The 14,634-nt window shown below is 26.0% G+C and overlaps 1 protein-coding gene across 2 annotated transcripts in view; it reads right to left on the bottom strand.

Moving 5' to 3' along the window:
• Window positions 1-410: 410 nt before the first annotated feature.
• LOC112599742 (beta-1,3-galactosyltransferase 5-like) overlaps window positions 411-14,634 on the bottom strand; it is a 27,905-nt gene continuing 13,681 nt past the window's right edge. The window contains exons 1-3 of one of the 2 annotated variants that reach the window (XM_025346793.1): window positions 12,626-13,317; window positions 6,221-6,287; window positions 411-1,616 (exon numbers count right to left, since the gene is read on the bottom strand). In XM_025346793.1, the coding sequence (XP_025202578.1) occupies window positions 538-1,590 (1,053 nt within the window). In that variant the 5' untranslated portion in view covers window positions 1,591-1,616; window positions 6,221-6,287; window positions 12,626-13,317 and the 3' untranslated portion in view covers window positions 411-537. Of the gene's footprint in view, window positions 1,617-6,220; window positions 6,288-12,625; window positions 13,318-14,634 lie in introns of those variants that run through there. The other variant, XM_025346794.1, reaches the window with a different exon arrangement.

Raw genomic sequence — 14,634 nt, 5'->3', positions numbered from 1 at the left:
TTTTTTAAATATTACTATTAAATAAATATACATGGTAATAAAATATTTTTTAAATGAAAAGAGATATTGATAAAATAATAACTAATATTAAATTATAAATAACAATATAATAGTAAATATATATGTACATTTCACAAATTATATCTTTATTTAAAATGTATGTAATTAATTAGTAAAACATTAAAATGATAATTATACTATACACTATATAAAACTTGGTTGGTATATGTCATATGTCTATAAATATATCACTTGAAACTTTTTATATTAAACATCCCTTAAAGATAATTTGTAGCGCTTCATAGTTCACACTATATAATTAGGTACCTAAGTATCTAAAATAAAATTATATTATAATTTATACATACACATTGTTTTATAACTTTCATTTTTAAAATCAGCCTTTTTTTAAAAAAAAACCTACATAATACATTCTAAAATAAAAATAAAATAATAACAAATAACTTTTTTACATGCTACATTATCACAATTCATTATTCAATCTTCAAGAAAATTATTATATAATATTATATTTATTTAGTTATTACCAACATTTACGTCAAGTCCAAAGTTGGTTGAAGATGAAATAACAGTATCATCTGGTTGTAAAATAATATTCCAAAAATTTCTCATTGACTGATCTGCTTTAGTTAATAAGCAAAATAAAAACTTGCGACTAATATTTTTATCGTCCTGTAGATCAGATTCATCCACTGCTAATTTTCCTAAATCTGTTTGAGTGATATTTTGTTTAACTGCTATTGTACCAGTTATGTGAACATCATCAATCCAAAAGTATGGAGTCACTTGTGCTTCTGTGTAAAGTTTATAAATTACATCTGGCGAATAAATTATTGCCCAGCCTCTACAATAAATTGGATACCAACGATCTGGATATTCAGAATATGAAACTCTCCATTTAGATCTATATGAACGTTTTACCATGCTTGATAACATGAGTTGGCACATAAGCAAATTTCGCGCTCCTAAAGGTGATAATCTATGATTGAGTATTTCCAATAAATATGGTGCATTAACCAACGTATCATCATCAGTTTTGAGCAAATACCTGGCACAAGGACAATAGTACAAAGTCCATTTTAATACCATCACATGTTTATAAGTTAAATTACGGTAACAATCTAAAAAGTCCCCTTGCACAATATCACTGTACAATTCATTTTCTAAGATAACATTGTTTTGAGTAATGTTTGAATCTGGGAGACCCATGAAAAATAATGTTGGTATCATCTTTGCCCATGTATCTCTAATAGCCTGACGTTTGGCATAATGTCCTGGTGCAGTATGGACTAAAGCCACTACCAATTTAGTATTGTTATTGCATACCTTTTGGTTTATATTGAAATTAAAAGATGGCAGATCGATCAAGGAGTGAAGATCTGTATCTGATAAAGAATGTAACTCAAATGGTTTTGAAGTAACATTTTCTATTGTAAGTATACGATATTCGACATGGCCAGCATGTGATTCGTTGATATTGACTATTTTGTTCCATACTGACCACAAAGAAAATGTGATTAATGTAAGGCTGCCAAGCGATAAAATTGAAGAATACAATCGTCCTATCATGGCATTTCTTCTAACTATTGACTGTTCTGAAACATAAAATAATAAAATATTTTAATATTTAAGATATTTTAATTTTAAATAAAATGTATGAACATTTATAGAAAGTAAATTGTACAAATGAAACAAATAACAAAGTAATACACAAGAAAAATACTCATAATATTTTAACAAAAGTAAACACATAAATTATGATAAAAAATGTATAATATTTAATTATAATAAATCAAAAGCAACGCTAATTTAAATGCAAAATACTTCCACTACTCTTCAAGAATTTTATAAAAGAAAAAATGGAAAATTGCTATGCTGTAAAAGGTTTCAAGTGTACCTTGGTCATTAAAAAGGTCATTATAATATATTATTGTGTGTTAAATTAATTGAACTCAGTAATAAATCATTGTATATGAAAAACGATTCTGAGTGGAGACTGGTCCATCAACCTACCTTGATAGATATTTTATTAAATTACTATTAATTTTGTTATAAGTAATAACAGTAGATTCAATTTATTAATATAATATATATTTATATCATTTTAATATACATTATTTGCTAATAAATTTTGAGATAATACCCACTAACCATAAAACAGTGAGAATTGGTTTATGATAATTAGGCAATAACTTAGAAATTAATTCAAATATTTTAAAATGTCATTGTGTATAGTAAAATATAATAATTGATAAAATATGTAAAAGTTTCAAGTCCCATGTTTAAATATCCAATTATGAAAATAAATTAATTTTCTATAAAAAAAATTGTACAAGAATCTTATATTATTTTTAAGTCTTAACTAATTATTAACTATAAAATTGTACATGTTTGTGATTTTGATGAGACTAATCAAAATTTGAAAATCAATTACTCATGAAAAATATATGTAGTTTTAAAAAAATTTTATACAAGTTACTTTTTTTTTAATTTCTAGCAAATGATTTATTGAGAAATCTTGTATTAAATTTTCAAATATTAGATGATAAAATTAAAAATTTTATGCACTTTTGATTTTAAATATTAAAAAAAATTCTGGTTATGATATTGATAATTTTAATTGAGATAAATAACTTATGAGAAATTTATACTAAATATTAAAAACAAAAAATTATCATACATGATACATAAATCGAAAAAACTAAAAAAGATGGACAATTTAAAATATTTACAAATAGCACAACATAAACAGTCAAGATATTTTGAAAACTTAATCTTGTCTTTGAAATACTATCTATTTATATGATATAAATGAAAACGCATGTTCTCTGAAACTACTCACTCAATTATCTTGATTTTTTTAATGAAAGAATACATTACCAGAGTAGGTTTTAAGCCTAGTTCTGATTCTATAAGTTAATGAAAAATTTGTTAAATAATCGTGAAATAGACACATAAAAATATATTTTTTTCATCCGTGTTAATGTATTACCAATTATTAGTTGTGGTTAGAAATTAATATTTCAAGAAAAGTTTAATTTAGTATAATGTAGAAAACTTTTTCCTTTTTTTTTTTGGTTCACACTATTGATACTTAATGAATTGTTGATTTTTTAGTCCAGAATGAAAAGAAAATCAAATTTGGGTAATTCAGAAAAAAAAGAGAGAAAAATAATTTTTAAAAAATGCTGCTCAGTCTTGGATAGTTGTTATGTCCATATGCAATAACGTTCGATCCGTCATAATTAAAATATTAATTCTGAGCATTTGATATTTCGCAATCAAAAATAATTTTACTGTAACTATCTGAAACGTCTTTTTACGGCACACCCCACACACTCAGGATGGCTAGCCCTTTTAGAAATTTTTTAGCATAACATTAATCAGTTAGAAAAACAAAAATATTATATCCACTTATACGTACACTTCAGTATGATCGAGAAATATGTCTTATCGCATTCTACATCTTATCGCTCAACGCAAGACCTCATTACATATTTGATAATTAAAACTATTGCTATCTACAATTAATATGCCTAATAATACAAATGATATGCCTAAAAAGTCATAAGTCCGTTCATTAACCAAATGTCATACATACAGAGAGTGCGAAATGAATCTTCAGACTTTTCACTAGAAGGCTACTCCGATAGTTGGATTACTCAAAATAATCAAAAACATCAATATTCGAATTATCAATCACCGAATGAGACCAAACAATTCGTAACATCAAGTTGCTTCTCTCTATTCAGCTACTCAATTTTGATAATCAAAACAAATGATTCTTCTGAAGTCAATGTTGACAATTCAAACAGAGACACTCTAAATCAGCGGTTCTCAAACTGTGGTACGCGTACCACTAGTGGTACGCGAAAGACTACATGATGGTACGCGGAACTGCGGAAGGCCGCATGGTGGTAGGATTTGTAATCATCAGTGGTACGCGACTGATTGATAATATACTTAAGTGGTACGCGAAATAAAAAGTTTGAGAACCGCTGCTCTAAATCCTACAGAAAGCAAACCTTTCCCACCAATCTATAATAACTTAGTAAATAACTTTAAATCGTTCTGCTCTAAAATCCATAAAACAAAAGTCAAGACGTTTTTTGCACACGATTCCTCCTTGAGATATAATAAAAGTATTATTTTACCAAGGCACATCGCTAAAAACGTAACAAACATTTTACAATATAACACTAAAATCCGCTTCCTTTTTTTTTTTTGTAAATCTTGAACCGGCTATTAATAACAAGGATATTTTTCAAATTGAATCTCTACATTTAATTAAAATAGAAGAACCTCGGATCAAAATCAACTAATTCAATGCCTTTGATGCCAATATAGTCACACAAAAACCTACTGCTGCCATACATCGAAATGTGTACGCTGTGGTAAAATAGTGGTGTCACTAATATCCGGATTCCAATACTACTCGGATATTTTAAACTTGTTGCTTAATTATTAAAAGTTAAAATATTTTCATTTAATTTGTAGGTTTTAGACTATGTTTTACAGTCGGTACAACTTAAAAATTAAAAATAATAGTTTGACGTAATAATTTTACATATCTAGAAAATTTGAATTATTCGAATTACACAGATTATTCGGTTATTAAATTTTGGATACGGATATCTAAAATTCAAATTTTTGACATCACCAATGGTGAACATTACCAATCATATTCCTATCATAAACCTACCGATTAATCTACCAAGTATATTCTTTGTCAGAAAATTCATTCAATAAATTATCGAGGATGTCCCAAGTATGAGGAAATTCTATCTTCTTGTAATCTCAAAAAAAATCAAAGTACTTCATATTCTTTTCAAAACGCCACAAATAATGCACCTACACAGTCTATTAATGTAAACACTACTTCAAATTTAAATTTTCAATCCAAATAATATGATCAAGCAACCAAAGATCCCGTTATACCTTCCCACACATCCAGCATTAGTAACTCTGAACAATTATCACTTAAATTTCTTCTATCCTGGATGATTTTAAACATTAATTAATTTCTAAATCTATTTACTAACCCCATCATCAATATATCCCTAACTCAATCAAATTTTAAATAATTCAAATATCCATTCTCTTATAGAATGCCTATGGACTAAATCAACAAATGAATAAACTCAAAGTTTTCCTACACATCACTTATATTATCCTTATCAGTGAAGCATGTCTCACTTTTAAACTCCTCATTCAAACTTCCTGAATTAATATATAAAGATTCTAAATTTTCTTAAAAAAAATGTTGCTCTTAAATTGTCAAAAAAAAAAAAACAACGCTAAGCGGGAGCGAACTATGTGAAGTTGAATGTCAGAAATATCACGTATACATAACGTAACCATACGTCCCGTTTTGGGCGGGACAGTCCTGTTTTCGAGCTTATGTCCCGCTGTCCTCAAAAAACCTAAAAAAGTCCCGATTTAAGAAAATTTGACTTTTGGTTGATCACAAATCACAATCATAAATTTATACTGTATACGAATACCTACATATATATATACATACTGTAAAACACTTAAACTCATAGTCCATAGATGAAAATGACCACTGTACTCTATTATTACATTATTATTTATTTTTATTATTATTACAATTAATATAATAGCTGTGTTTTTCCGTTTTCGTTTTTTAAATAAATAATAAATGTTAATTCCAATAAAAAAATTGTTATTTTACACAAAGTTATAAGATTTTCTAATTAAAATGTTACAAATTATGGTCACTTTACCCATACAGTATACATCAAATCAGAAACCAAAAATATTATTTATCCACACGCATTACACTAATTTTTAACATTGGGCAACCAAATTTAACACGGATGGTATTTTGTACGGGTAACGAAGTACACAGGGATAACTAGTTATAAATATATTTAGTGTATATTTCAAAAAAAAAAAAAAAAACTAAATCAATATTGTTAAAAACTAGTTTTGCATAAAAAATTGCATTTTTTCATAACTAGTTTTGCATAAAAAATGACATTTTTCCATAAACTTTTTTTAAAACTTTAATTTAAACTAACCTCCTACCAAGTCTTTTATGTTCAGAATTTAAAATGTCAAGTTATAATAATTTTTTTTATTAATTCTTTTGAAATCACAAAATGTTAATTTAATATCAGGAAATAACAACTTATTGTAAAAGATACTTCTACTGAAAATATATCATAATACTTACATCATTCAGTTTTAATTCTTCAATTATCTTCAGGAAGTTAATATTAATAGTATTCTTAACCTAGGACCTAAAAAAAAAAAAATAGGAATTAGAAAAAATATATGAAGTAAAATTGTTAATAAATACTAAATATAGTAACACATATTATAAATTTCAAACAATAATAGGTTATAGTAATACGTAATAAATCATCAAAATAAAATAATTTTAGGAATGTATTTTCTTTGCGGTCTATGAAACTAGCATTAAAAAAATATAAACAATGCCATTTAATACTGATTATATCATTAGTTTTTTGTAGTGTTTTGTGATGGAACATGAGCATGATTTATGTCATGGTTAGTGTCATTGAATAATTTTCAGAATGACTACTGTTCCATATCTAGTTTTAAATTACTTTCACCAACTAACTTCTTTAAATCTACTATTCTTATTTAATTTAATTCATCACAACCAATACTTTTAACTTGGCCAGACTGTTCACTATTTTTTTAATATATAATAATACGTTCTGGTTCAATGAGCCAAGCTAATGTATATTTTATACAAATACTTATTTATTATAAATATACTTTTTTAAGACAATTTTTATTCTAAATTCTCAAGTTCTTACTACTCAAATCTTATATTTTTTTTTAATTATCTAAATAACTTTGTATTTAAATGAAACATTATTTATTAAATAACTTATTATTAAGAGGTATTTGTTAGTTAAAACTATTATCGTGACACATTTATTAATTAAAATTAATATTATATGACCTTGATAACAAAATTTTTTTTATGATAAATCAATTATGTTATAGAATTCTAATAAGCTAGAAATGGATATAAATAATTGATGATATAGTGTAAATAGAGGGAGTACCACTCTTCCTACAGAGTTGAATTAGAAATAACTAATAAGTATGTCCTAGAATTCCACATAAATAAAATTATTAATAACCAATGTATATGTAAAGGATTAAATCAATATTAAAGGAACACTGTATTTTATATTAAGTATCTCTTCTGTACGTGATAAAAATTTAAATAAAAATAAATATATGAAAGTCATAAATAGATAATGCAATCAATAGGTATAACAGAACTAATTACTTATCTAATTAAATCTATTCCAATGTGCTTAAGGTAGCATATAATTGTATATCTAAAACGTAAATCACTAGTAATTATTAGCTAGAGATAAGCTAAAACTTACTCCTAAAGGTATTGCAGCTTAGAACTTATAAAGAAAAAATAAAAATATACTTGTTTTGTACTAGAAAAAGTTACAAGAAAAAAATTTTTATACAATAAACACTTAATAGAATTATAAAATTCTTGAAATCAATTAATTTTCTAAAGTTATTATTAATATAGTCATAAAACTTAATATATTACCATACCTGTCAACATATAGTTTTTAAAATAAAGCAATAGTCAATTTACAATTCAAAAACTGACATTTTAAAATCGATTGAAGTAGGTAGGTATTACCATTATTTATATTATGTAATCACAATAATTTATGCACTGAAGAATAGGGTTGAAATAATGTCTATATGATGTTGCCACAAAGTCCCTTGAAATATTGATGACTTAGTTTCCTAAGTAGTTATACCCATAGTTATTTTGCTTCAAGGACAAAATACAAGGATATTATAATTTTTTTTTTTATGTTTTATACAAATAAATGTTTTAATTATTATGTAGGTATATAACCTGGCATATATTATATAATATTAACATAGTAACATACAGTATGTATCTAACTAAAACAAACATTTAATGTCGAGTGGGAACTCTATCAATAACTTGAACCATTAAATTTAAGCATTTATACCTTCAATATAATGTATGATTCATGAACCTAAAATTGCATTGTAATATTTGAATTAAATAAATTGAGACTTAATTTTAAAACAATAACCATTTTATTATTAACTGTATTAAGTACCAATTAAATAAAAAAAATTTTATTTTTATTTATTTAACTTTACAAAAATTAGGTAGGTACCCTAAATAAAATAAGACAAGAAAAATTAAAAGTTTAAATCTAAGGTTTTAAAAATACAGGATGTAAAACATTCTGGTCTCGATGATCTAATAAATGTCACAGTAGGTTTAATCTTTATAAATTATTATATTTAAAGAATTAAGTAGGTAGATAATTAAAAAATGTTGTAAGTTCTTTTATTTTAAAAACTTACAAAAAATAACAAAAATATGCAAAACTAATTGATATTATAATGAAAAAATAGAATAAAACAATAATTTTTAGGACTACAGAAAAAGTGATTAGTTTGATTGGTACTCGCATAGAGCATTTTTAAGCCCAATATACCCATAAATAAACAAAAATATTGATTTTATACATAAATATGAAGCTTAAATACACTTTAACTTACATTAAAACACTAATTTTATTATTTTAGTGTAGAAAACAAAAAAAAAACAGAATAATTATAAACAAATTAATCTTAAAAATTATTGAAAGGAAGTTTAGATAAGAACACTTATAGTTTTCTTGCACTAAAATAATTTTAGGCATTTAAATTTATAAAACATACACAAGTAAAATAAATAAGCTATAAATTAATATTAATTTAGTAAATGATTTAAAAATAAATTATTTAAGTACCAACATACCTCACAATAAAAACTAATAATTGATTAAAAATTAAAATAAATTAATATTATTTTTATAATGTTTCAAAATATTCTAAGTTAAGCTTAAGAAATTAAATATTCTCAATTATACAAACAAGATTTTCTTGTGAATACAATTAAATACTGTTAAAAGTGAAGTTTAGAACATCATTTTCATTTTTCACTCTAATGAAGCAAATAAACAAATATCAAGACACTAATAATCTTATAGCCAAGTAACTGTAAGTGGTATATTATGTAAATATTTAGGAATATGCAAGGACAGATAGGTCTAGAAGGAAATAAAAATTTTTCAAATGGGTCAAAACTGTTTTGGCTCCAAAGGAACACTTTTTTTATGATCTTTATTTAAAATAATTTAAGTTTAGTCTATAAAAAAAGATTATCTCTTACTTAATTTAAAAAAATGATAATTTATTTTCTAATTAGGTAATGTTTTTCACACCACAATAAATAGTTTATTCATTAAATTTGGAAAAAAACTATCAGTGTGAAATAATCTAATCTAGAGACAATGTCTAGTTATTTAGTCAATATATAACAAAAAATAACAATAACTGATATAATACAATAGGCGATGGACGAGGATTTGTACATAATAGTGAGTCATTCCTAAAAACTATTAATATCTACAAGCATCTAATGAAATTATTTGTTGAGATGTGACTATATTATTAACGAAATAAATAGATATGTCTTAAAATTAAAACATATAGATAGGTAACTTTAACTGAAAATTAACCATGAACCAGCATCAACATCTGCAACCACACTTGGAGATTATTTTTAATTTTTTACTTAATACCTTAGGAGGTCTCTGGGATGTAGTTTTTTAACTCTTATACGACTCTTTTAAGACAAGTGTATTATCCAGAAAATAAATGTAGGATAGTCTATAATCAAATTATTGGTATGGATGTTTAGTTTTAAATAAAATTTGGCTAACTCATCAGAGCCATAAAAACCGCGGAGTGGACGGTACATTACACTAGGGTCTTTCCTACATTTTAGTTCTAGTAGGGACTCATGCTTAAAATTAAATAAGTAACTATTCTAAAAACAAAATATTTTTTATTAATTGAGTCATATTATGTCAAGTTTATTTTACACGATACAAGTACCATCGTATACCATATACCTACCTATCTAGTATCAACATAACGTAGTATTATATACCTATATTAAATTACTATGTTATTTATACACCGCGGAACATATTTTAATAATTATTAAGACACATTTTTGAAATAATTAAATGTTACTGTCTTACTGATGATAAATTATAATATGCCATCTGTTTCTGTTGTTGTATGTTAGGGCCTATAACTCGGTTAACGATTTGTAAGTTGTACTGTTTGTAGATTAAGTAGTTGTTAATTACTATTATTATTACTATTATTAAGTTTAACTAGTTGTATTCAATATTGCTACATCTTAATACTTGTTATCGTTGTGACTAAAAATAGAATTATTGGGAAAATTATTATTATTATTATTATTATTATTATTATCATCAACACGACGACGCATTAACCATTTATGGTGTATGACGTATCGTTTAAAATTAAAAATTACACCATTGGTAAAAAAAGAAAATCTTAGTAGTAGTGCAAAACAAACAGAAAATCAAGAAAAAATATAGAAATTTCCAAAAAATATATAGCTTTTTTTTGTAATAAACTTCTTCAGATGATTTTAAAGAAGGTACTGTTAAGTTATACTATAAAGTATAAACTATAGAGTCAGATATTTTAATAAGTAATTTTTATTAAGTATTAAGTAGTTGGTACCTACTTAGCTAATGAGCAGTGGATAGTTATCTTAACATATTTTATTAGGTTATTAAAATTAAATTAAAATAAATACATTACATTTATATTATTGTTTATTTATTCATTAAATCGTTAATTTAAACGAGTTACCATTAATAACCTAATAATTTAGGTATACCTAAATTAAATATTTGTTAATGGTAGTATTTTATTTCTCTCCCAATTTGTGATTTTTTAGATGTATCTAAAGGTTCTGAATTGAATGAGCAAAATATATCACTTTCATTGTTTTAGAGTCAAAAGTGTCATTGGTTCTATGGGTAAAATGTAATTCAATATTATAAATATATGAGATAAGCTTAATTGCATTAATTTATTAATTAAGTGTTTAAAGTTATTAATTCAAATATATTGTATGAATTTAAAACATCAAACATGCTTATTGTAAAAATTTTTTTTAGATTGTATGTGTTTAAATTAATTATGTAGTATAGCATATATAATATTAAAGATGTGTCTTAAGACTGAATGGAACAAAAAAGTATTATTTTATTTTAATCAAGAATTAAAATGAGCAAGAGAATGTAAAATGAAAAAAAAAAATAATAATTTTACTAATGCTAAAGCCAGAATAAAAATGTTATTGTATTAGAATAATTAAATCAGTATTATATTACTTAAGATATTAAATTAGGTACCTTACTTATTATGAACTTTTATGCATTTACTTATATTATTTGTACTATAATCAATACGTCATATCAAGGTGATTTACTGGTATGTATTGCTTTATTTTATGTTAAGATTAAAACATATTAATAGAAAATAATGAGCCCAAAGATTAAACTTGCATCGGGGCTCATCTAATTCTAGTTATGGCACTATTAATTATTGAATGCAAATAGTTTTAGTTGTTTAAATGGTGAACATTAAAATTAGGCATTAAAAAATGTACCTATGACATGAATAATATGCAGATATTTATACTTTATGTTAAGGTAAAATGAAAGTATGTGATAATTTTCTATTAAAATGTTATTAAAAAAAAACAATATTTAATGAATAATGTGTCAAAAACCTATACTCGAATATATTTTAAATTTACATTAATAATTATAATAAGTTTTCAAAAACAAAAGATAAGTTATTAATGATAAGCCATCAAAGAAAACAACAACTTGACATGATAACATTTAGTTAAAAAATCTAAGTAACATAATAATCATTCATATTTCATGATAATTTAAATTAAAAAGTGTCCATAATAATATTGATAAAATTGTTATTATACAATTAAGGAATCAATGTATTTCAAATAGATAACTTTTAAAACTATTAAAAATTTAGTTACTTTGCATTAAACTAAATAACCACTAGCTAGATACCATAAAATTAAAATTATCCAAATTTGATGAGCGTTTTCACAGTGAAGGTTAACAACAATAAATCAGTAATTTCACATTGTTGTTTATCAGTGAACTAAACAGCATTGAACCTACTAAAAATTAGGATGAGCTTTTACATTAAAATAAATAGACAATTATTTAAGTCTATACAATTCATTAAAAAAATAATTATAAATAAAAATTACACAATTTTTTCAAAGTGTTGTTTGAAATCAACAGTGAAACGACATCAATAACAACAATGTTTTCCTGTTTAACAAACTATGGTATTATATTCAGATCAGCAATGACATAAATTTTATGAAATGATTAAGATATTTCTACTTGTAAGTATTTGAAAAACGTATAATTCAGGATTTTTGGAATTATGCCCTTTAGTTTTAGTATGATAATCGTACGACTAGTTCGCAACTATTCTATGAATACTTCACGACTTAATAGCTGAAAACAACTTTTAAAGAGAAAAATAATAATAATCGCAAATGTGCCTATCACGGAGGGATGTTGGATATGGGGTGGCGATTAAAACAATTGTCCGACGTGGCGTATGTCACCACGTCGCCAGTATTACTTACCGTCCAAGGACTAGTGGTGGTGGTGGTCATAGTGTCATAGACGATGATCTGTGCGCGGAACGTCAATTTATTTTTTAGCACGTCTTGTCATCAACCGGCTCCGATGGTGCCCGCCACGCAACGGAACACTACTGGGGGTTTACGGCACGTAAGCGAACAGCTTAGCACCGGCGTAGCACTAGGGTCTACAAGTCTATGGACTATGACTAGTGAGCACTGAGCAGAGGCCAGAGACTACAGCCGCGTCTGTGTCGATGACGGTGGTGGTGGTAACGACCGTCGTCGGCGCGCGGTAATATAATATTTAGCAGCGGTCGGCGGCAACGCTAAACAGCCGCAAATCGAACGATCGACGATGCGATGAATACGACGACAGCCGAGATGATAACGATTACGTTCGGTGGAATATCGAGACATTTCCCGCTGGATTAACGGATGACGCAAACGGCCGTTTTTTCGAACCACACTATTTTTAATCGACAGCATTGATTCCGGTTCATATTTCGATAACGGCAACGGATGAGCGATGGCGATAATACGTATTAAATACCGACAATAGAAAAAATAAACTGCCAAAGCCGACGGACCATAACGTATAACGATAACCCAGTCTCAAAGTGTCACGGGACACGGACCACGGAGTGGATGTGCGGGGTGGGGCGGGATAGTATTAAAGACATGGTCGCTGGGTGAGTAGTAGATCGGGGGGGGGGGGGGAGATAGCTTGCAGTAATCATCGGCGAGGTGGTGGTGGCGGCGCTCGCGAGTTGGTAGCCGGTGTCGGTGTGCGCTTGTGTACCGGTACGGAAGTGACCGTGGTATAGGTACGATGGTAGACTAGTGTTTTGATGTACTTCGTTCAGTTACGTATTGCTATTCAAAGAAATACATAAGTAACATAAGGGAACAAAAATAAAAATACATAAAGTAAAATACTAACTAATTCTTGGAAAATTATGATTTTGAAATTTTAAAATACCTACCTACTATGGTCACATTAGTGATTAAAATAATATCTCTACGCATATTATTATATTTAAGATGTAGTATGTTATTAAAAGTAAGCATATACCAATATTGATAATTATTATCAGTTATTACTTTAGGTCAATGTTAGGCACAGAGTTATCTTTATTATACTTTGCTACAACACTAAAAATGTATCCTATTATAAGAGAATATTTTCTAATAGTTTTCTTCTCAGTATGAATTTGATAATAATTTTATTTATATTTTAATGTATATAAATGATAATCAACTAACTATCCCTAATTTTGTTGCGTTATTCTATAAAATCTTTGAGATAATTGCAATCGTAATCATAGCTAATTTCTAAACATAAAATACTAACTTCTATTTTAAAATCATAATAAATAATCCTATTTTATAGTGTTTAACGATGACACCTGTTACAAGTACGTAAAATCTTCACCATTATTTTTAAAGAAATTTTGCAAATATTATTATATACATCAAGTCATACCTATAAATCATAATGATAATCTATAATTCATATATAAATTCAAAAGAGATGAAAATGTACAGTCGTTAGATGATGACCATCAATACAATATTTTCTATATAGATTATAGAGTATGATACATAATGTCATAGTAATAAAAGTCAATTATTCAAGACTATTCTTTATTTATAGCTTTTAGTAGTTTAGTGTAGTGGCAGCTTAGATAAATTGAAAATTAGACACTGTGTCACCGTTTAGCAATTTTTAAACTATAGTATTTAGTGAATTCAAATGCAACATTAAAACCCAATAAGTTGACCAGTAAGAAATAAAAATGTATTTTTAATGTTAAAAACTTTTGATGAAATTACTATGTTGTTTTTTTAAGGCGTTTATTATATAACGAGTTATCTACGCGCAGTAGTGTTACATAATATAATATATTTATATTTTGATGTGTCTGAGGTAGTTTTTATGTTATGCGTAAAATTTATCGACTTTTATTATTATAGTAAAAATAATGAAATTTGTGAATAATTATTATATA

The sequence above is a fragment of the Melanaphis sacchari genome, unplaced genomic scaffold (genome assembly GCF_002803265.2).
Source record: "Melanaphis sacchari strain LSU unplaced genomic scaffold, SCAv2.0 Contig54_pilon_pilon, whole genome shotgun sequence".
Lineage (NCBI taxonomy): Eukaryota > Metazoa > Arthropoda > Insecta > Hemiptera > Aphididae > Melanaphis > Melanaphis sacchari.
Note: the sequence above shows the minus strand (reverse complement) of the source record. Positions and strands in the feature narration are given on the sequence as shown.